This window comes from Ceratotherium simum, chromosome 8 (genome assembly GCF_057802395.1).
Source record: "Ceratotherium simum simum isolate JZ-2026a chromosome 8, ASM5780239v1, whole genome shotgun sequence".
Lineage (NCBI taxonomy): Eukaryota > Metazoa > Chordata > Mammalia > Perissodactyla > Rhinocerotidae > Ceratotherium > Ceratotherium simum.
In genome coordinates this window covers 56483577-56508608 of record NC_141907.1, presented here as the reverse complement: position 1 = coordinate 56508608, position 25032 = coordinate 56483577, and the positions used below count along the sequence as shown (strand labels likewise).

Sequence of the window (25032 nt, the reverse complement as noted above, 5' to 3'; positions counted from 1 at the left end):
CCCCTCCTATGACACCAGTATAGGTTACACCCATACTTGTACTCCTGAAGATAAGTTCCTTTTCCTGGACATCAGGGTCATGTTGACCTGCTATTTTGCAATTGAATACCTCTTTGAAACTTTGATGAATATGTAACTTTGCTGTGTTTAGTGTATGTTCTTGTTCTAGAAAGGTATAAAACTGTGCTGAAAAGCACACTTCCCCAGAACATTTTCTTCCTTTATAGAAACTGCCTTCCCAGATTATAATCCTCAATTTGGCTCAAGTAAAATTTACCTTATCTCTCTTATCTATTCAATGCTTATCAGTTATTTTGCAACAACATGGTCATATTCTAACTTCTAGATGAAATATTTTTTGTAAACAATAAATGAAGCTTCACAGAATCTTATTATTGAAAAATAAATAAAAAAATAATAAAAAGATTAAGGTAAGCTAAGCAACAGTGTTAAAAATTACACTCCTTATTAAATTTGTATATTTAACGACTAACTGCTTTTAACACACATTTTATTTAACTCCAGTAAATATAAAAAATAAAATGACTGATTACCTAAAACCAAATAACATAAAATCTAAATTTGAGCTCCTGGTTGCTTTTGCTCTACCCTGATTTTCTATCACGAAAAGCCCCATTTCTCAGAAACCACTTAACTATTTTCTTTCACTTTGGATGGGGCTGGATATTAACGCCTTCAGGAACAATGATAGATCTCTTAGCTTCTCATCTTTCTTGAACACATCAGCCATTTTCAGTCAGTTAATATGTATCCAATGCCCAGCCTGCTAGATGCCATGCAGTGTGCTAATTACAGAGTAAGGCCTTGTTTTTAGGCTACATACAGTACAATAAGGAAGCTGAAGAAGAAAATTTTAATTACAGCGCAGTGGAGGAATACACGCTAACTAGGAGAAATGCAGGGTTTGAAGTCACCCAAAGGGATATTCAGTCTTGCAAGAGTCAGGGAAGACTTTTCAAAGGAAGTGCAATCTAATTAGAATTGAGAGACAAATGAGAACTAATCAGGTTTGCAACTAATTGGGTTGAAGGTGTTGATAGTGATGGTGGGGTGAGAGCAAGGAAAAATTTTCTCAACTCGAGAAAGAGTAGGTGTAGAGACATGAAAAGAAGAAAGGTGGAGGATTCATGGGTTCCACAAATCCTTGGCCTTTTATTTTTCTCATTCTCTTCTCTGAATTCTAAAGGTGCCAACGGCTAACTTTACCTGGAAATTCCACACTATACCATGAAGAATGTGATTGGGGGCAGAGAGATGTGAGATGTTTAAAATCATAATCCAAAGGTAAGTGGTGTTTGCATTCTTTCCTCAGCTGTCATCTCTTCTTGATTTTCAGGGACGCTTAAGACTTAAAAGCAAAGATGTTAGATAGAAGGTGTTTTCCACTTGACTTGTTAGGACACAACCACGTGCGGCAAAGCCTTCTTGGACAGGTCTCAGTAAACTGAGCCAGGTCTCCTGATCCTGGGTCCTCGCTGCCCTCTTGTTTCTTCCCTGTCATTTTCTTCTCTCCTCTCACTCCTCTAGCAAGTTTATTCTCTTGAAAGTAACCTCACCCGTTTTATTATTCATCAGTGACTGAGTAAGGGACTCTCCCTTTCTAAGCTCTCTATATTTTGCCTCAAATCTCTTCTCCCTCATTGTCCCCTGAGCTTCCTCTCCCTGTCTCTCCTCAACACACTGATAGCTGTTGGCAAATTTAGGAATTTGATTAGGAGCCAGTAATGAAAAATAACAGCAGAGGCTTTCAACATCTCTGTATGAATAAGCATGACTCTGTGTGGCTAAATATATCTGCAGGTATGTATCCATATTTGTTTTACTCCATTCCATCACAGGGTTACAGAAAGCCATGCCCCTCAGATTAATCTCCACCTCCTTCTCTGAATTCAGAATAAAAGCTCACCAGAAACATTCCAAATGCACAAGTGGTTCTAATGTTTTTTTGCAGCTTACAACCTGAGTGGGAATTTGGAGAAAACTAAACTGGATCACCCAGTTTCTTTCACAGGACCATCTCCACAGGTTGTACTTTTATCATTATTGTTGATATTAATATTTATATTATAGATATAGGAAATATAGAACACAAATTATATATTACAAAGCCGTTAAAAAAGGAAATATAGAGAGAATAAAATCTTTATCAATACTTTAGTTACTTAATAATGTAAAGTATTTAAAGTCTTTTTAAATCATTCTTGTCATTAAAATTAATATCTTGCATTTATTTAGTGCTTTGCTGTTTAAAGAGTTTTAACATAAAACGACAGTATGATAGCTGCCTTGTAAGTCCCGCATGCTGGACATGTTCTCCATTTTACTGATGAGGAAAATGAAGCAAGCAGGGTAGAAACAGTTAGAGGGGAGACTGGCTTCTAGGCTGGTGTTCACTTTTGTGAAATATGTCAGAAGCAGTCTATTACTACCAGGGGCTTTGCAAGTATTACTGTTAATTTTAAGTGGGAGACATCAGATAAATAAGAGCAGAAATCCAACTCCTTGGTAAATCATTGACAGAGAGATCACTGACAGGATACTATCTATTTTATCTTGGAGTCCTTAGTAGAAACTAGAGATCCCAGAGGGATTTGATCAAACAATTAAATTTGATGAGTATTTGTGAGCATCTACTGAGTGACACAGTGTTGAGCCCTGGCATAGAATGATGCACAAAAGGATATTCTCTGCTTCAGCAGCTTTACCCAAATCCAGGTAAGTCCAAGACAGTGAGGACTAAATGAGCCCTATGCATCTGTACTCACATGGTATCCCGGCACTTAACACTGTGCCTGGGAACAAGGGAGGCACGCACCTAGAGAGTATTTGCTGGATGAAAGGCAGATCAAGGGATGGAGAGGGGAGGATGGAGAAAAGGAGGATGAAAAAGAGGAAGGAAAGAAGAAGTAAAGAGAAAGGAAAGAAGAAAAAATGATTTCTTAATGCATTTGAATTTATGAATCACAGTTTTAAGAATTTTTTGTTGGTGTTTCTAGACGACAGTAACCTACATATTCAGAAAACGAAATTAACAATTTTTAACTGCAATATGTCTTTTGAGAAAGAAGAGAGCAGCTAGAGAGTGAATCTATACATTGTTATATGAGATAATTTACCAAAAGAAGTTAAACAAAAAAAGAGATTTTATTATATGCCACCTCGTTTAACTCTGAGACCAAAATTGACGGTGATGGGGCAGCCAGAAGTCAGCTAATTGTTTAATGATAAGTCAGCTACTTCTAATTGACTATAAGCCAATTCTTACAAACTTGGCAGAACACCAAGAAAGTTGTTCACATGAATAAACAAATCAGTAGTCAGGGCAAGTGATGCCTTTCATACACACTGTTTCTGATGAAAGATCTATTTTTTGAGAACAAGGAGAAGGTTTGGGGAATAAGCTGATTTCTTAACAAGACTGATTTCTAATCAAAATCTCATAATTTTGGAGATATTACACCTGACATACCTGAAAGAGAGGTTTGGAAAGAGGTGGGTTTGTCCTTAGGGACTGGGATTCTTTTCTCTTTTGGTATGAACATCCATGACTGGTGTTGATCTGTGGTTTCCAAAACACGTGTTAAGCCATGCTTTGATTAAAAACAAACAAATGAAAAACTCCCTCATTGTGCCTCCCTTCTGTTGTGCAATCTGACACCAAAATGAAATGAATGTCATGCTGGATTTTCCCAGAGAACGTTAGAGAAACAAACAAACAGGAGCGAAAGTCACATGGGACATATATACATTTTACACTCTCCAGTGAGAAAACAGATTACTGACCATAAGTACTCCAGACAATTTTATATTTATGAAATTCATCTTTGGGAATTTTTGAGAACAAATATTTATCCTGTTTTGAATAGAGATATTGCCATGTATTGTATACTGTTACTGAGACAGTCCAAAATGTCTGGCTCCTCTACATTATCGTATAGACTTGGCATAATAACAATATAAGCTTATACTTATTAATCATTTATAATTACCAGGCTTATCCTTTCATTTACACCCCAATAACTGTTTTTTGTAAGAATTATACTTATTTGCATCCTCAATTTGTAGATGAGAAAATGGACACAGTTGAACTAAGGTAATTTGCCAAGATCATACAACTTCAAATAGGAAAGCTAGGATTTAAACTAAGGTGGGCTACTGTAAAGCCCATGCTCTTAATAACTATATTCTCTGCTATGTACACATTAATCATCTAAATGTATAAAGTTTTAACACATATGTATTTCTCATTATATGAACACATTTAAATATTTATGTAACCTGTACCAACCAAAAGGCAAAATTTTGACACATTTGATTACATGAACAATAAACTTCTATACAACACCACTAAACAAGTTAAAAGATAACTGGCAATATAACACAGAAAAAGTACAGATACCTTCAATATATAAATCAACAATAAATTACTAACAATAAATCAGTTAGGAAAAAGCAACACTCTTGATGGGCAAAAATGGATCAAAAGGACTAAAATAACCAATAAACTTACAAATTATGAAAACAGGAAAAATTACAAAATATCTATGAAATACAGATTTAAAAAATATATATATTTTTTTTCTTTCTTTTTTTTTTTTGTGAGGAAGATCGGCCCTGAGCTAACATCTGCCAATCCTCCTCTTTTTGCTGAGGAAGACTGGCCCTGGGCTAACATCCATGCCCATCTTCCTCCACTTTATATGGGATGCCGCCACAGCATGGCCTGACAAGCGGTGCCTCAGTGTGTGCCGGGGATCCAAATCGGTGAACCCCGGACCGCCGCAATGGAGCACACGCACTTAACCACGTGAGCAACCAGGCAGCCCCTAAAAATATATTTTTTTAATTATAAAATATTACAATAAATAATTTCCAGTCCTGGTGAGGATGTGAGAATATAGGCAATTTCATATACTGTGCAAATCGCTACAATCTTCATTGATTTGTTAAAAATATATTTATCAATATCTTGTATGTGCATACCTTTTATTTTGGCAATTCCTTTATCATGCAAAGATAAGTGTGAAAAGACATATGTTCAAAGACAGTCATTGCAGTACTACTTATATGGAAAAAAATTGGGGAAAACAAGAATTTCCATCAATTAAGAATTGTATCATCTATGTTCCATCCATACTATAGATTGCCATGTGTCATTTATAAGAATAAAAACAGAATTTATGTATCAACACCAAAGTATGTTCACATTATATAGTTCAGTGAGAAAATAGAGGAAAAATGAACGTAAAATATGAAACAAATGAAATTATATACATAAGTATATAGATTTTATACACATTTAAATATTTGGAAGCATAAATACAAGACTGTTAGGAGTGACTATCTCTCCAGAGTAGAATAAAGAAGGCACTTTCATTTTCTCTCTATTGTTTAACTTTTTCAACAATTATCTGTCAAAAATAAGGATGCTTATATTTATGTGTTTACATGTGTGCATATTTATCCTTTCTTGAGTGAGATAAATATGGTTTCTATCGTCAAGGACTCTAGGGCAGGACAAAGTTAATCTAATTGATAATGATGTGTGTGCTTTTCACAGAATCTTATTACATATAAATAAGATTTAAAAATAAAACTATTCAAGTCTGGCACAAAGTAAGTACCTAGTAAATAACATCCATTTTTCTTCTTCTGATGGTTGTAGAAAAAGGAGAAATGCACTTTTTTACAGGAAGGTCAATTGGAAGGCTATTTTCATGTTCAATCAACAGTTGGAGAGGTTCTGAACTAGGTCAGTGACCATAATGATAGAAAAGAGAGGAAAATAATGGAGAAGAAATCAATGGGATTTAGGGTCACATGTTGCTGAGGGGGAGTTAGGAGGCAACATCTGAAAGTTTTCATCTGTAATGTGCCACCTAAAATGCAGTGGGGAAGACACTACCAGAAGAAGCCTTTGGTATAAGTCAATGGTCTAATGATTTGGCTTGATTTGTAGGACACTATCTTCCTAAAATTTTACCTTCAGATATTTCTTCCTTTGGGTTACGGTATCCACTAATTTTATTCTACTAATTCTAATTTAATTCATTAGATTCAATTCAATTAGTTTGAATTGAATTGAATCTAATTTAATACTGATTTAATTCTACTAATTTGCTACAGTATCTGCTAAATTCATTTCCTCTCTTCAGAGCATCTCTCAGGGATTAGTACTGTCTGTATTAAAGGAGACACATTAGGTGGCTAAAAGAACTGTTGCGTCCAAGATGCTCTTGTTATAATACAACCTCTCTGAAGAAGTCAATAAAAACACAGCAGTCACAAATCTATGAAAGTATCACAACTTACCAGGCAGCTTTTTGGGCCAGGGTAAATAAAAGGGAAATCTAGAAAAGCTAATATCAAAAAAGGACAAAATTTGTTGAGATGGTTTATTACAAACTCAGAATGGGGTAAGTTTGGGAAAAAAAGATAGTGAAAGAAGTTGAAAGCCAATGAAGGAAAGCTTGCTTAATTAAAAATTCCTGAACATGAAATGGGTTATCATGGGATTGGGAGCTGAATTATCAAATGATAACCGTCTTGTTTAACCATATAATTTTCAGACAAGTCACTCAATGAAAGTGTCCACTACTTTACTGATTCAGTGAGAGAGAGAGGTAAAGGAAATGTCAGAGGTCACAGAACAACCTTCCGTGCTCAAGAATCCGCGTCTTGGATACATCCACTACGATGTCATTAATTTCATCCTCTCTTTTAGAATACACTCACCACGCATTTGAAATTTTTCAGTAAACGAAATATAGTCGGGAAGTAAGGAAGCTCTGACTTTGAGATCTGGCAATAGCTGTCAAATGTGACCATCAATTTTTATTGCTATTTAATGTATACGTAATTAATGAAAGTGATTCTTTGCCAAAATATTGTTATATTTCTGAACCTCTTAGTATTTTGATATGCTTCATCAATTCTGACAGAGAAATTGAAGGCTTTATTGTTTTAATCCATCACAGAATTTATGATGTATAAACGTGATAATATAAATGTATCACACCTTTTGTACACAGTTTTAAACATTTTACTTTATAGAGCCTTGCACTTTCTTATTCTTTTGTGTTAGACTTATTTCCTTAACAGGAATAGAAACTGTTAAGCAGCAAGAATATGTTACATACTTCTTTAATATCTTTTTATCCTATATGCTCAAAAGCTGAGAAATACTAGACCCTCAAGAGAACCTCAATATACAGAGCTATTATTAATGTTAAAACATTTCAAAGTGCATACGACATAGAAAACATAGTTTTTTTCTTTCAGTGTGCCACTCTATGATGGATCCTTCCAAATTTGACTATTCTGCATACTTTGGCAGAATCCATGGAATTCTAATGTATAAAGACTTTATTGAATTTTGGGATGAGGTGGAGACATTTGAGGCAAGACCAGATGACATTGTCATTGTCACCTATCCCAAATCTGGTAAGTCTCCTTGTTATGTCAAAGTTGTTCCCTTATCACCAATAAATGATAAACCCACCTTGAATGGTAAATATTAAGCTGTTTATTTCTTCCACACTCATTCTCCATATTAAATAAGGACAGATGTAGTAGTTTTAATACAGACATAGAAAAAGTGGCATAGTATAGCTCTATTCTAAGACCACGTCTGTGCCTATAACTTGAGCAGCACATTGACAAATGGGTATTGTTGGCCACTTTAGAAAATTATGTAGTATGGATGGATGAATATAGAACCATAACTAAAATTTGGAACTGCTAAATCTGTTTACCTTATGTCACTATTGTCATTGTACAGACAAATTATAAGCAATTTTCCCGGATTTTAAAATACTCTTTTCAGCTCCGCTTCTTTAAGTCAATCCCCCAAACTCCATTTTTAAGCAAAATCTTTTTTCCTGAGATTAGCTCAACTGTTTATCAAAGTTCTGGCATCTTACATTCATAGAACTTTAGAAATTAGATGGGTCCAATCCAGACTTCTCTATCTGGTTGTTCCATTTAGTGCTTAAACTTGTCAAATACTAACTGTCTTTGGCTACTCTGACTCCGAAGCTGTTCCTCCACTTCTCTTCCCTTTGTGTGTCAACGTCAGCACAATACCAGTCATCTGAAGAGGAAACCTGAGAGCTCTTCCAGATTCAAGGTCTCTTGCTTCTTCGTTTCCCATATTCAATCAACCAAAATGTTTTGCCTATTTAGTCTCAGATATATCTCACAATCAGTCTCTGACAGTCTCCTGTTTCCCTTCTTATTGACCCCTCACTCCACTGTTTTATTTACTCTTCCACTAGAAGAATTCCTCCAAAACGTACCCTGATAATGCTCTCTTGCTTGACGTATGTTAATGCCTTTCCAAACATTTGGGACACAACTCAAACTCTTTAGTATGGACTACGAGGCATTTTATGCTTGCCCTCTGCTTGCCTCTGTAGCCTCATCCCCATCCATCTCTTCAGGTAGACTCTTTGATTTAGGCTTTATAATCTATTTCCAATTCTTTTCCTCACCACTATACTATTCTTAAGTATCCGACCTTTGGGGGAAAAAAGAATTTCTTCTGCCTGGTAGAATCCTTCTCTACCTCACAAAGCTGGAGAACTTATACTAGTAATTTGTAAAGGCTGAGCTCAATTATGTTCTCTTGACGGCACTTCTTTTTGAAACGTCACAGCAGCAGCAGCAGCACACTGAGTTAAATATTCCTCCTTTGCAGTCCTTTAGATCCCTGTGCCTACTTGTATTACAAACTCTTAGGAAATAAGAAGGGTTGTAATTATTGAGCATTTTTTATGACTCTTCAAAGGGCCTTTGACCAGCATAGGGCAAGGATCAGATTTATTCTTTTCTATATCCTCTGAACTAGGACTCAAATTGAGGCATAAGGAGCTGTTAGCAAAGTTTGTAGTTGAAAGCATGCTTGAATGTATCATCTATTATTCAAGGCCCCTTACTTTAGATGTAAAAATTTAGATCCCAAACTGTTAACTTGCGCAATGTCACAATTCATCATGGACAAATGTGGACTCCTACCACAGGTGTGTCTTACTACCATATTCATCCTTATTTATCAAGGCTTTTTTGGGATCCTATAAGATTAAATATTGGAGGGAATATTTCTTGAGTCCTTTGGTTATTCTGACATCTTTCAAATAATATTTTATTGATTTCTTCCTACTTTATCAAGCTATAAATCCACCACTCTTGTCATCAGCCCTGTACGGTCAGTAGGAGACTCAGGCTTGTTTAACTTTTACAGGTACAACCTGGGTTAGTGAAATCGTAGACATGATCTATAAAGAGGGTGATGTGGAAAAGTGCAAAGAAGATGCCATTTTTAATCGAGTACCTTACCTGGAATGCAGAAAAGAAGGAATAATGAATGGTAATGTTTAAGTTGATTAAAAAACCTATATACGTATATTTTAAGGTGTGGATGTAGATGGTGCAAGGAAAAAGACTGTAAGCAAGAGTGGCAATTAGTATTATGTCTTCTACACAGGAAAGTATGTAAATTTAAATTTAAATCTTGACAGAGTTTATGGTATAGCTTGTGTCTGGAATGCAGTGAATAAGGATAGTGCTTATATGCCTTCAACAGAGTCCAATAATATGTGACCACTTATTTCTCTATAAGCTGAATGTGATAACACTTTAAACACTAGGAAAATACCCAGAAATTTTTCTAGGATATGTGCAAATGGATATTTGTCACAGATTTTTTTAATATTGTGAAAAAATAGAAACGATATAAATGTTAAGCCACAGAAGAATAGTTAAAAGTGATATAATAACACTATGAAATCATTAAAAATTATAGAATGTCGTATTTTTCTTGGCATTGCAATTTAAGTATAATATATTAAGAAAAAAGGCAATTAGAAGATGTTAAAAATTCCAGCTGTATGTGGTATTTGGATGGATGTGAATCTGGGCACATAGATGTATTTATATAGAAGACTGCTTCCCAAAATGTTATTAATGATTTTTCCAAAGTGGTGAAATTTTATTTGATCTTATTTTTTCTGTATAATTTTCTCTATCTAAACTTCTGTCATAGTGAGTATGTATTATTATTATGAATACAGTAGAAAATATTAAAGTTACTGTTATTTTTAAAATATCTGTAGATTCCATATAAATACTTATAATTTTTGAAGTTGTCTAACCTTGAATTTTTAAAAAATCAGGAGTAGAACAACTAAAACAGATGGCATCTCCTAGAATAGTGAAGACTCATCTGTCACCTGAGCTTCTTCCAGCCTCATTTTGGGAAAAGAACTGTAAGGTAACCAGAGTCAAGTATTCTCAGAACATCATCCAACTCAAAGAATTTTAGAATGATCAAGTCAGATAACAACCTATGTCTTATTCACACTTGTTCATTTCTTTCATTGAATCTATAGACATCTAATAAATGTAGATTATAGCATAGTCAGAGAGTCTAGATTTCAATTCCAACTCTAGAGGTAATTCTGAAAAAAAAAGGTAAACTCTCTAAGTTGCAGTTTCCTCATCTGTAAAAGAAGGATAATATTAGCATCTTCCTCATCTTGTTAAAAGTATTAAACGATATAATAGTTGTAACATGCTTAACATAATGCCTAGCATATTGTAAACAGTCAATAAACGGTAGCTACATTTGTATTTGTTGTTATTACTGATTGTATTGAATGTACTCCTTTTGCAAACTATTGTGCTTGGCATTGTGAGGAATGCAAATGAACTAGACAAGGATCAATCAGACAAATATCATATAATAGTTATTTACTGATTGCCTATCATGTGCCAACAATGTAACAATTAAGAAGACACATGCAATCCTTGTCTTCATGGACACATCGTCCATTGGGGAAACGGAGGTCCACTGCAGGAGGTGCCATAGGTCAATTAAGAGAAGAATTCTAGCCCAGACAATGAGGGCAAGGAAGGCATCCAGGAGCAAGTAACATCTTAGCTGATTTTTGAAGAGTGCATAAGAGTTTGTCTATACCATCTCAGATGCAACCCGAGGGGGGAATCTGAAACCAGTTCAATTTAGCTGGGAGGTTGAGTATACACATTGGCTGGATGAGTGAAACGAGAGAAGCTAGGTTTGATTACAATAGTCACTGAAGCCAAGTTAAGAAGTTTGGACTCATTTTGATGATAATGAGGAATTAAAGACATATTAAGCAGATAATTCACATGATCAGTTTTGCTTTTCAGAAAGAATGATAGATATAATCCCAAAGAAAAGGCAAAACATTAAGTCTTGGACCACAGATACTGTTCTCCAGACCTTTCTAGCATTTTTAGGACACACAATGACCCATACTACATCTGTGAGATATTAAAGTACTATGTGCCACCATTATTAACCAAAAAGGGGATTTATCACAGTTATTAAATATTTTCACTTTGCACTCTGATGTTACATGGTGTATTTGATGTTTTCTGGAGATCCATGGTCCTAAATTCTGAAGATTCCAATGTTTCTTATTTGTTTGTTTGCTTTTATCATAAATAATGCTAGATAGACCACATATATCCTGATGAAATCATTCTATACACAAAATAAATACCACTTACTCATAGTAAGTGCCATTTATGTATTTTCTAGGAGATGTGTCATTATTCTTTTCCAAGAGATTGAACCAAATCAGTTTATTTCCTTTGGAGAATGGGTTGTAGCCTTGATGTTACCCTTTTACTTCTCAAATGAAGATAGATACTATACATTTACATATTCTCAGTCTTCACAAAACTGGTTAGCATCAGAGATCATCAAAGAATAGGAAAAGAGTTGGATGGATTCATGATCTGAGTATTTCCAAGATGATTCACCAAGGGACAAGAAGATAGATGGATTAAGACTATTAGTAAAAGTGTGTTTGGAGTGGTGGAACTTAAACTATAAGTGATAAAAAGGAAGAAAGTGAAGAAAAAAAAGAATAGGCTAATTGATAAGAGAAATAATCAAAGCCCATAGATTTGAGGTCTTGGAGTAGTTGCAGGAGAGGTCTATTAGGAATAATTGATAAGGAAGAAGAGAGGAGCAGCTCCTTCTTGGAAGAAAACACGATGCTCCAGGATAAGGCTTCAGAAGTGAAACATTTAGGGTACTGACAAGATTTTCAATTTAATTATAAAAGTGTTTGGCTTACGTAAAATAGTAGTAATGATCAATGAGTACAAGGACCCAGAGAATCAGATGGAGCATGCAAACAAATACTATAATTACACAAGATGATGACAGGATTTGGAATGGAGTGTAATACCAAGAGATAGTCTTTAAATCTTCAGTTAAAGCAAGCGAATGACCACAAGCTTAGAAATTCATCTGGGGGAGGTATGGATTGACTATCACAGGAACAGCAGTCTTTCAAGTGTTGAATTTTTAACATGGATTATGATTCCAAGTGAATTATGAGTAAAGTAGCAGCTTTGACTTTGAGAGAGTTGCAGGGAAAGTCATATCTTCAGGAAAGACCTAGATTTTCCTCCAAGGCAGGAAGAGCATGTGTCGTAAGAAGTTTGGGATATAGAACAGGATCTGCCAAAATAGAGATAAGATAAACTAACGGGAGTTTAGGGGAAGAGGGATTGCTTTTGCTTCCCCCCCATGAATGGGGAGAATAAAAATCTTCATGGAAGACCTGGAGTCAAACTTTAAATATGGATAGTATTTTGAGATGCAGAGAATATTTAAGACAAAAAGAGAATAACATAAAGAAAGGCAAGGAGTGAAAATTCTGAAGTAAATTCTTGAATATATTAGCAAAGTTCCATTCAGCTATAAGGCAAAAAGAACTAGGAAGAGTTGTACATAAGATTGGAAAAATTCAATATGGCTAATTATAGCTTTGATACGAACAGAAAGTTCACTTTTTTTCTGTAATAATTAGAAGTTTTAATAGCGGGATCTTAAAAATGAGAGCCATACTTCTTAGAATAAACTGGAAGATTTCTTTAAAACTGTTTGAAAATGTAGAGACTTGAGTAAGACAATCTTAGTGAGCTTAGTTATGTTCAGTAGACAGTGGAGACCAAGAGCAGCCTTCTCTGATGGCATTGCTCAGGTACCTAAGAGCAGATGTGGAAGACCACCAGGCTACTGGAGATTACATTTGCAGATCTTTTCCTGCAGCATTGAGTACCAGACCTGGAAGAGACCATAGAGATCTGACCCAACTGACTTGTTAAACGCATATAAAATATAGGTCCAAAAAGATTGGTGCTTTCACAAGATGATAGAATTTCTTAGTGTCAGAACTCACAACTAAAACCATGTCTTCCTGATTGCTAATTTATTAATGTTCCCTCTATATGTAAAACGGAACCTCAGCAAGGTGTTGGTGAAGTTATATTTTCACTGAGATCACTGTGCATTTAAATAGACCCTTGTAAACATGTATTTTTCTCCAAGATTGCAAGTGAAGAAACAACAGGACTTTTTTTTCTTTAGTATGCAGGATGGTGATATAGAATAAAGACCAGAGGACTTTATTGTTGACTGAATAATTTACCAAATCATTTACTCTCATTGATTTTGTCAATGATGTAATCTGACTCAGCTTCAATTTAGTTTCTTCACTTATAAATTGGGGATAATAATGATCTGGTCCAATCTATATCAAAGGAATTTGTGACACTCAAATGAGGTATTATATGTAAAAATGGCCTGAAAATGAAAAGTCAGAACTGACACTGAAGAACACTACAAAAGATGCTGTCACTTTATTAAAGAACTTTTCTTATTTATATATTTTATACACTTTTTACAATGAATATGTATTTATAGTTGAAAACATGAATGGTCTCTTTTTAAATCTTGACAAGATTATGTTTGAAAAAAATTAGGTGATTTAATGTATGATTTCATTCTCTTAGATGATCTATCTTTGCCGGAATGCCAAGGACGTGGTTGTTTCTTTATATTATTTCTTTCTAATGGTAGCTGGGCATCCACATCCTGGATCTTTTCAAGAGTTTGTAGAGAAATTCATGGATGGGCAAGGTAAGAACAGTTTCTCTTCTGTAATTCTTTCATGGTAAGTGATACAAGACAAATGGCATCTCTGAGCAAAAATTTTTGTTGTCTGTCCTAGTATATTTTCTTCCCTTATCCTTAATTAAAACACAGAAGTTCTAGAAGCGCTTGACCTTTAGAGCAATTATAGGGTTTCCAGATGTGGATGGCAAATGGCAAAACCTGGACACTCTAGCTCAATGCCTAAAAATAAACATATAGAAGTGTGCTTGGGGGTTGGAAGTAAAAACTTTCTTCTCTAAGACAGAAACTCAGGGTCACATTCTCTCTCGTCTCTTTTTATTAGAAAAGTATTTCACAATATGTTATTAAACTCCAGTGAACAAACAGGAAAGAGAATAGAGGAGAGAGAATGCCCATTTGTTTCCACAAAAATTTTCAGGTGCTACGTGAGACCAGAATTCACAGAGAATTCTGAACATCTACAAAGTTCTTACACATTCTACCCAGTGTACAGCCTAAATGATTCAACTAGATTTTTCAGAACAGTATAGAGTTACTTGAGCAGAAATTCTGGGAAATTTTGCCTTTTTATTTAACTCCAGACTAAAGCAACTGAGTATTTAGATTTGAGGAAGAAAGGTTTCAAGAGAGTCTACTCTTAACTAAAGAAGGCCATTCTGATCCTGTAGTAATAATTGTAAGGAAAAATGATAATAATGCCTTTTCTATATCTATAGAAGATAATGTTAACTGAATAAAAGTAGGATGTATGTACTTTATGTTTGTTGCTACATGTTGGAAAAATTTATGCTAAAACATCTTGAATAAATAATGCCTTAATATCATCAAAACTTGCATTGTAAGGCAGGGAAAGATAATGTTGCACCTCTACAAAATGGATGAATAAGATCACATAAATATCATTGTATGCTTTTTCTGTAAAGGTAATTGTCAATAAGGTCAAAGAACAGAAGAGATTGCAGTGATTTAATACAAAGTAGAATACTTTTACTCATATATTATTATGTTAGTCTGTCAGCTTTTCATTGGGTAAAACACTTGGATATACGTAAGAAAAGATAAAAGAAGAGAAAGGAAGAGACAGCATTTGGTCATATCATACCATCACCAAAATCTAATTTTTTAGAGTCAGAATGACACTAAAATCCCTAAGAGATCCCTAAGAGGATACCCCTTACCATCTAAACTGCAATAGCATAATAAAAAATTATATAGTTACTAGCTTCAGTTGCCAAAGCTAGTTTGTAAATGGTAAATTTGAGACCTGGACTGAAATGAATTCTGATGATAAGAATGTTGATAGCTCCACTAACTCAACTCCTTTCACAAACAACTTGATTTTACACACACACATACACACACACACACACACACCAGTTGCAAAAATGCTATCATAAGGTCTAAATGAAATTGATGGAAGGGGAACTTCCTTTACTTTTTCTCTGTGTCATAAACCATGTCATGATGATGAAAGTACATGGATTAGTCAACATACTTTGCCTCTCTTGGTGCAGAAAAATTTGCTTAAAATACGTGTCTGATCTCTAGTTTTCATTCTGTGATAATTTATTTATATTTATTTGTTGCTACTGTTGTGTGAAGACTCATCTTAAAGCTGTAGAAGGATGATACTATGCCTTTACATTGTTTTCATCTCCAATTTTAGTTCCTTATGGTTCCTGGTATAATCATGTAAAATCTTGGTGGGAAAAGAGAAAGAATCCACATGTGCTATTTCTTTTCTATGAAGACATGCAGGAGGTAAGAAACTGAAAATGTGTGGGCAATGTAGTAATTTCTAAAATGTTAGCATTTGCCAACATTCTAGATCCAAAAATCTTCCTTCAAAGAAATGATGCAGCCACATCCAAAAGTTACAACAATCCAGATACTTTAGCACAGATTTGGAGATAGTAAATGAAAATCTCAGGTGAATGAATACATTTAAACCCAAGTCTCAAAAAATTACCAAAGATAAAATTTGAAGGAACTTGAGTTCATAAAACAAATAAATAAATCATCCACAACAAACACACACACACACATAGACACATACACACAAGGAATCACAACGGGCAAGAAGAGTCAACTGGACTCCAAATTTATAGATGTTGGAATTATCTGATAAAGTCTATAAAATAACTATGCTTAATCTGTTTAAAGAAACAAAGAAAAATTTAAAAATTTTACAAAGAAACAAGATCTTACTAAAGTTGTCAAGGCAGATTTGAAAAAATTAGCAAAATAGAATTTCTAAAATAATGAGTAAATTAAAATTAGAAAATCAAGAGATGGTTACATAACACGCAAGACATGGTTAAATAGTGAATTAGTGATGTAGAAGATGGAGCTGAGGAAATTCCATACAATGTACCATGTGAGATAAATAGACCATTTGAAAAGAGAGTAACGGATATGTAGGATAAAGTGAAAAAGTCCCACATATATCAACTCAAACTTCCAGAAGGAAAGAGTAAAGAGAATGCTGCAATAGCAATATGCAAAAGTATAATGGCCTCAAAATTTCCTTATGATCTAGTTTTTCTCTGGTTTCATTAATTATCAGTAATCCAAAATAAAAATCACTATGAGATGTCATTTCATACTCAGCAGACTGACAACAATGTAAGTCTGAATATAATAAATGTTAGTCTGGATAGGCATCAGGGAGAAGTAACACACTGCTGACAGGAGAGTAAAAATACAAATACTATGGAAACAACTTGCCATTATCTAGGAAAGGCAAACATGCATATAACTTAAGACCCAGAAATTCCACTAGTAGGTATACACTCTTGAGAAAGTCTGGCTTGTGTACATTATATTATATGTACAACAGTCTTCATAACAGCATTATCTATAACCATAAAAATTGGAAACAACCCAAATATACATAGACTCAAGAATCAATATATGATGTATATTATTGTTACACAAATATAATACAGTAATGAAAAGGATTAAAGTTCAAATATACACATCAATTGGATAAAACCAAACCATATATTTTCTAGGGATACATGCATAAGTTTGAAAACTATAAAGTAAAGCACATGATTGATTAGATCAATTTCGGGATAGCAGGGTTTTGATATTGCTGTTGTTGTTGTCTAGGGGAATGGGAATGGACAGTGAAAGAAATGCAGTTGGAAACTTGCCAGTGGGAGAAATCAACAAATTTTGAATGTTCTATTCCATAAGGTAGATAGTAGGTAATTGGTGCTGTGCTCATTTTATTCTTTAAAGCACATATTTACACATATCAAATAATATTTTTAACAGGTAGCCAAAATACTGGTTCTCTTCACCAAGAGATGAGAAATCTCCTCTCTATTCTTATTCTTTATTAGCACCAAGAAAGCAATCAATATCCGTGTCTTGTTCACATTTTTGCACAATTATAAAAATCCATGTTGCAGTAATTCTAAAGTTATTTTGATGAGGACATATTTAAAATAAATGTATTAATAATATTTTAGAAATTAAATTATAATTTCTTTATAAAATTTAACACTAGAAGAAATTTGAAAGATTAGCAGCCATGATCTGTAGTTTATTATACTATCTAACATTGTGTTCTGTAACTAGAATACTTAAGACAGTAAATTTAAAAGGTACAAAAACAAAATTTATTAGTTAATTTAACCAATTCAGACCCCCAGATTTCCATGGCCATTTCTTCCTTATTTTGGTCAATAATGGCCATGTTCAAGTTACCTCTATATTTGAATCAATAAGAACCCTAAGCATGAATAAATTAATTTTTTCTTGTTTCTACAATGTATCAAGTAGAAAGAGAATAAGATATTAATATTGTATGTAGGAGGATGTCATCACCATGGTGGTATGAGAGGATCCTTTTGTCTCTAGCCTTCAATCTGTAATAAAACATCCATAAACCCATCAAAGGCTACATTGCATAACACACTAGGATACCAGAAAGATCCAAACATTGATACATACAAAGGCAGGTGAATTGGAGAACATAGAGGAGGCTAAATGGGGAAAAAGCAGATGCAGAGCCCAGGATCTTGGATCACTGGCAGTAGTGACTGAGCCAGCTACTCCTAGCCCTGGATAACTTGGTGGGGAGCAGCAGAGGCATGTGTGTGACTCCAGCCAGCCAGCTTCACAACAGTGGGAAGCAGAACAACAGAGGGGGCAGAGCCCTATGAACAAAGACCCTACCCTTCGCTAGAAGCCTGGTAGCAACAGTGGGGTGCACACAGGACTCCTACATCCCAACCTCAGCTAGCACCTTGTGACCACAAGCTAAGGAGCAAAAGCTGAGATGGTGCCCTGCCTAGGAGGCTCCCTCCCCACCACTCCCTGCCCCCACCAGGGCTGTGGAGCTTCTGAACCAGATGATCCCAGATACTGCTGAAGCATTAGCCATCCCTGAGCCCCAGCAGCAAAGCCAGCAACTGCAGCAACACCAGCAACAGCAAGGCATCAGTGACCCCAGAAGCCTAGGTGCCCAGGAGGAGAGTACTGGCTACACCCCAAATAGAGGCTGTGCAGGGTGGAATATGCAAATCCTCAGATATAGCCAGAGGCAGCTCAGGTAAGAGAAACCAAAAACTATCACAATAGTACCACCCACTGAAAAACAAAAGAAAGGCTTCTAATCTCCACGCAGTTGAAAAGTTTGAATAAAAAAAACTATACCTAAATAGAAGACATGTTTGCTACAGCAAATACGCCCACAGAGGAATAACTCAGCAAGCACCACAAAATGCCACAAAACCATGGCATTATAGAAAGAAAACATGCTCCAGAGACCAAGCATAAGGTCATGGAAGATTATAATATAACTGATAAAGAATTCAAAATAGCTGTCATAAAGAAACTCAATAAGCTACAAGAAAACTCAGAGAGGCAGTTCAATGAACTCAGGAATAAAATTAATGCACAAAAGAAATACTTTACCTAAGAGATTGAAATTTTCAAAAAGAAACATTCTTGAGCTGTAGAACTCAATAAATGAGATGAAGAATGCATTAGAAAGCATTGGAAATAGAGCAGATCATTTGGAAGAGAGAATTAGTGAGTTTGAAGACAGAAACCTAGAAATGATATAGGTAGAAGAGGAGAGAGAGCTAAGGTTTTTAAAAGCATGTAGCATTTCTACAAAAGTTATCTGGCTAAGGAGATGAAAGACTTGTATACTGAAAACTATAAGACATTGTTGAAAGAAATCAAAGCAGTCACAAACAAATGAAAAGGTATTCCATGCTTATACACTGGAAGAATTAACATAGTGAAAATCTCCATATTACTTAAAGCAATCTGGAGATTCATTTCAATCTCTATGAAAGTCCCCATGACAGTTTTCATGGAAAAGAACAAAGATCCTAATACTTATAGGAACCACAAAGACCCCGAATAGTGAAAGAAATTCAAAGAAAAAAAGAACAAAATTGAGGTATCATACTCTCTGATTTCAAAATACACTACACAGCTATAGTAAACAAAATATCATGGTGCTGGCAGAAAAAACAGACACACATATCAAATGAAGAAAATTGAGAGCCCAGAAATAAACCCTCACATTTTCTGGCAGGTAGTTTTTGACAAAGGAGCCAAGAATATGCAATGGAGAAAGGAAATTCTCAACAAATGGTGCTGGGAAAACTGGACAGGCACATGCAAATAAATGAAATTAGACCACTATCTTATAACATACACAAAAATTAATTAAAAATGGGTTAAAGACTTGAACGTAAGACCTGAACCCTAAAACTTGTAGAAGAAAACATAGGTAGCATGCACTTTAACATTGGTCTTAGAAGTATTTTTTAAATATATCTCCTCAGGCAAGGGAAAAAAGAGAAAAAGAAACAAATGAGATTAATTCAAACTCAAAAGCTTCTACACAGCAAAGGAAACCATCAACAAAACAAAGAGACAACCTACCAATTGAGAGAAGATATTTGCAAATCATATTTCCAATAAGAAGTTAATATTCAAAATATACAAAGAATTCAACAACAAAAAACAAACAACCCAATTAAAAAATAGGCATAGGATCTGAACAGATGTTTTCCAAAGAAGACATATAGATGACCAAAAGGCACATGAAAAGATGTTCAACATCACTAATTACCAGGGAAATGCAAATCAAAACCACAATGAGATATCATCTCACACCTGTCAGAATGGCTATTGTTAAAAAGACAAGAAATAGCAAGTGTTGGAGAGGATGTGGAGAAAAAGGAATCCTTGTACACTGCTGATGGGAATATGAATTGGTGCAGCCACTATGGAAAATGGTATGGAGATTCCTCAAAAAATTAAAAATAGAAATACCATATGATCCTGCTATTCCACTTTTGGATATTTATTCAAAGAACATGAAAACACTAGTTTAAAAAGATATATGCACCCCCTTGTTCATTGCAGCATTATTCACAATAGCCAAGACTTGGAAACAACATAAGTACCCATTGATGGAAGTGGACGACGATGAAGTGATAGAATACTACTCAGCCGTAAGAAAGATGAATCTTGTCATTTAAGCCAACATGACAACATGGATTGACCCTGAGGGTATTATGCTAACAAAAATAAGTCAGACAGAAAAAGACATATACCACGTGACTTCACTCATATGTGAAAGATAAACAAAAATTAAACACATATTACAGAAATCAGATTGGTGGTTGACAGGGGGAAGGGGAGGTGGGGGGGAGGGCCAAAGGGGTAAAGGGGCATATGTATACAGTGACGGATGGCAACTAGACTTTTGATAGGGAATACAATGTAGTCTATACAGAAGGTGAAATTTAATGATGTACCTTGAAATTTATGTAATGTTATAATATTATCTCAATAAAAAATTATATGTAGACACATGCTCATTTTTTGTGGATGACAGACAAGTAAATTAAAAACATTATGAGAATAATGGTACAGTATATTTATACGGAAATTTAAGGGAACAAATATAGGGTCATCTAACTCAAATTAGAATAGTCAAGGAAATCATCCCAAAAAGGGTAATATTTAAGCTGAAGTCTGAAAGACAAGCTATAATTTGTTGGCTAGAGAATTTGAGAACAGCGTTTTATGTAGAGGGAACAAAACATCAGAATAAGCATTTTATTCTGTTTTGCAAATGGTTGCATTGAGTGATTTAGCTGGATAACAGGGTACGCTATTAAAGTGACATAGAGATGAAGATGTTTGTAGCTATGGTTCTTATACATCTGATGTTCCATGTTGAGTATTTCCTTTTTCTCACCTTTTCTTAATCTTTCTGATTCCTTTGCTTCTCACTAGTTACACCACTAGATTAGGAGAAAAGTGAAAGCTCCTGCATATTTTCAACCCAAAACTTGATCTGTCACAGGATACTGTAGTCTTTGAAAGTGTATATTTATATTCGTAGATTATAAGTATTTTGTAAACATCACCTCGTTTAGTGTTCTAACTATCACTGAAGTATTTTTTTTTTTTTTTGCTGAGGAAGATTTGTCCTGGGCTAACATACATTGCCAATCTTCCTCTTTTTGTATGTGAGCCACTGTCACAGGATGGCCAGTGACAGACAAGTGGTATAGGTCCGCATCTGGGAACTGAACCTGGGCTGCTGAAGCAGAGCATGCCAAACTTAAATACTAGGCCACTGGGACTGGCCCTGAAGTATCTTTTATGTCCATTTAATGGATGAGGAAAATTATGCTTGGAGAGGTTAAAAAAAATACCACTTCCCCAAGAGGTGTTTTTCCTCATTAGAAGCCTAATTCCAATATCAGTGGGAAAAAAAGAAAGGTTTTCTCTCTCTCTCTTTTTTTACATCCCAGTACTAATATATTCAATTTTAGTAACTGAGTTTTCAAAATGTTTTTCTCCCTAGGATATCAGAAAAGAGGTGATAAAATTGATGCAGTTTCTGGGAAGGAAGCCATCAGAGGAGCTTGTGGACAAGATTGTACAACATATTTCATTCCAGGAGATGAAGAACAATCCATCAACCAATTACACAATTCTACCAGATGAAGTAATGAACCAAAAAATATCTCCCTTCATGAGAAAGGGTGAGATAGTCATGCTATTTGCCTTTATTGTTACAGTTATAGGGAAAAATCTTTTGAGATCTATTCATGCCTGTGGACCCAGCTTGTTTTCTTCAGAGCTGTTTCACATTTGGGCACTCTCTTTATTAAGTTACAGTTCTGCAAAGGCATAGAACATTAGTACCACTACTAATGCTAATAATAAATTGCTATTATTTGTTGATTATTTAATATATGTGGCACATTATATTAAGAATGACCAGCATCCACCGCAACCTCAGCACCAGCACTAATACCACACTCTACTAGCTACCATTTACTAAGCCTCTGTGCCTTGGTGCTGCACCATGTACATTCTATAAAAATACATAATTTTTAAATTCTATTTAAATTCTTATCAGAGAATCAGGAGAAAGTTCCTATTATTACCTCATTTTGAGATGAGGAAACGAGCTTAGAACAATTAGCTTTTTCTTGACCAAATGGCAGACATTTTTCAAAACTAAGTGACAAATGTTTCAACTCATCAAATTGTACACATTAAATATGCACAGTAGTTTGTATATCAATTATATCTCAATAAAACTGTTAAAAAAAGACTAAGTTTCAAAGCCCTTAGTGGCAAATACAGGTCTGTTGAGCAAAAATATCAAAGTACAATGAGGTGATGTTCTATTAGGAGGAGGCATCATCTGATAAGCTTTAGTTAGTTTATAAATCCAAAGGCATGGAGGATATGCAGAGTATTGGGACATCCAGGCTTACTGATATGTGAAGCAGAGATAGAACTAAGAAACTTTCTTTGAACCAAATTGTCAGTGAGAGGGTCAGGGATTTTTAAAATAATAGTAACAAACCTGACACTGGGCAAAAACAGGGAGCCCCTGAAAAGAGAGTTAACATGCAGATTATATTTTAGTTATTTACTCCTCAGAGTACCTCAGTCTCCTTTTCCATAATGTCCACATGTATTTTTAAGATAAAATCAAGAACTTGAAATAATTATGCTTGTAAAGGGCTGCTTACTGCTATATCCTCAGACTCTATCTGATCCTCAGCACATACATTTTCTATCTTTTGCATTTTGGGCTTTTTCATCGGGAAAGTTTAGAGCTCCTTGAACTAAGGGAGGCAAGTGAACTACTGACTAATTTAAAATACAGGGTGACCACCTTCTGACGAGGGGAGGGTTGAATGTGATGGAAAGCAAAAGAGAAGGGCCTGCTAGACTATCCTATTAGCACAGGCGGGAAACACTGAGGAGCTTCTCTGTCAGTGGCAGCAGAAATGGAAGGAGGCAATGGATTTGAAGGAAGTCTGAGTATGTATAAAGAATTACATGTTGTAGTTGAGGAATAACCTCCGAGTTTATGCCTCGGATACCCAGTGTTGCATAGCCAGGTTATGGAAAAGTTCACAAAGAAAACACAATTTGGTGGGGAAGAAAACAAATTTATTTTTGAACTAGTTGAATTTGAGGTACTTGGATGGAATTCAGGTGGCAATGTCATGTAGGCAGTTGGATATGGAGGCATAAGTCTGGATTTAAGTGTTATCAGCATGAAGATGATATTTAATGTCTTGGAAGTGGGTAAAACATGGATCTCATCTTAAGAGCCCCAACAATTCAGAGGAAATTGGAGAAAAAAAATAAGTGAAGTATCATAAGAGGGAAGAGTTAGAGAAAGAAATTTGCAGTTGTTTTGTTTTCTTTTTTCTTTATCAGGACAAATCCTTTGTGAGCTCAAACATATATTATTTATGGTAAGAATTTTATTTCTATAATTGAGGAGTACAAGAATACAATTTAATTAGGTTAATGAAAGTGATAAATATTAGAAAACTTCATGATTCTGGTTGGAAGACATAATACGTACTGTTTTTTCTCTTCTGTTACAGGGATTGTAGGAGACTGGAAGAATCACTTTACAGTAGCCCTGAATGAGAAATTCGACATGCACTATGAGGAGGAAATGAAGGGATCTACACTGAAATTACAAACAGAGATATAAAAAGAGACTTCTTAACATATCTGAGATTAAAGCTTTCTTCTCACATTCCTCACGTTTTTAAAATTTAAGATTGGTAGAGAAGAAGTCATGTGAAGAATTATGGTCAAGTTCACGTGGTTTTTGAGGTGTTCATATAAAAAAACAAGAATATATTCCTGCTATTATCTTTTTTCTTTTGTTTCTTTCTTTTTCTTTTTTTTTTTCCAAATATTACATGAATTGGGGGCCGGCCCCACAGCGTAGTGGTTAAGTTCGCGCACTCTGCTTCGGCGGCCTGGGGTTTGCAAGTTTGGATCCCAGGCGCGGACCGACGCACAACTTATCAAGCCATGCTGTAGTGGCATCCTATATACAACAAATAGAGGAAGATGGGCACAGATGTTAGCTCAGAGCTAATCTTCCTCAGCAAAAAGAAGAGGATTGGCAAGGGATGTTAGCTCAGAGCCAGTCTTCCTCTCACACACACACACACACAAAAACAAATATTGCACGAATCTATAACGATGTAGAAACACACAGATAGTTCAAGTTGTTTGAGTTTCATTAAAAATAACCAAGCATTTCATATTCTTTATTTTTGTGGTTACTTTTCTCCATTTATTAGTACATCTAATATATACATATACCTATGTATACACATATGAATAAATATGTTTATAAATAACTGTATATGGACTTAGAAAAACTTGGAAGAAAGAACTAAAGAATAAATAAATTTGGTGGTATAACTATACCTATGATTTCCTTCCTTATTTTCTTTCACTTTCTGCAAAGTGGCTATATTGGAATTTACCTTAGTCTAATGTAAATTTTGAGCATAAAAGAACTGATTTCCAGATGTCTATAAATAATCTCTATATAGATTACTTTACATTATATAATGCCTATAAATAATGAGTGTAATTTATGCTTGAATGTCTTTGGCAAATTTGAAGTATTTATGCTTTAGAGTTCTTTCTTTCCTATATACAATGTAATGAATGTAAGCTCTGTAAACTAAAGT

The 25032-nt window shown here is 34.9% G+C and overlaps 1 protein-coding gene across 1 annotated transcript; it reads left to right on the top strand.

Moving 5' to 3' along the window:
* The first annotated feature begins 1981 nt into the window (after positions 1–1981).
* Positions 1982–24650, top strand: LOC101408857 (sulfotransferase 1E1-like). The gene is made up of 8 exons (XM_004419139.3): positions 1982–2046; positions 7303–7464; positions 9263–9388; positions 10194–10291; positions 13876–14002; positions 15666–15760; positions 21858–22038; positions 23917–24650. The coding sequence occupies exons 2-8, from the start codon at positions 7314–7316 to the stop codon at positions 24027–24029; spliced, it is 891 nt and encodes a 296-aa protein (XP_004419196.1). The 5' UTR covers positions 1982–2046; positions 7303–7313; the 3' UTR covers positions 24030–24650.
* Positions 24651–25032: the final 382 nt, after the last annotated feature.

Excerpts from the sequence above, each read along its gene's own strand:
- LOC101408857 (XM_004419139.3), top strand. The coding sequence starts at position 7,314 with ATGATGGATCCTTCCAAATTTGACTATTCTGCATACTTTGGCAGAATC. Across the intron at positions 9,389-10,193 it reads AAAAGAAGGAATAATGAATG|GAGTAGAACAACTAAAACAG; the intron begins GTAATGTTTAAG and ends TTAAAAAATCAG. Across the intron at positions 15,761-21,857 it reads TCTATGAAGACATGCAGGAG|GATATCAGAAAAGAGGTGAT; the intron begins GTAAGAAACTGA and ends TTTTCTCCCTAG.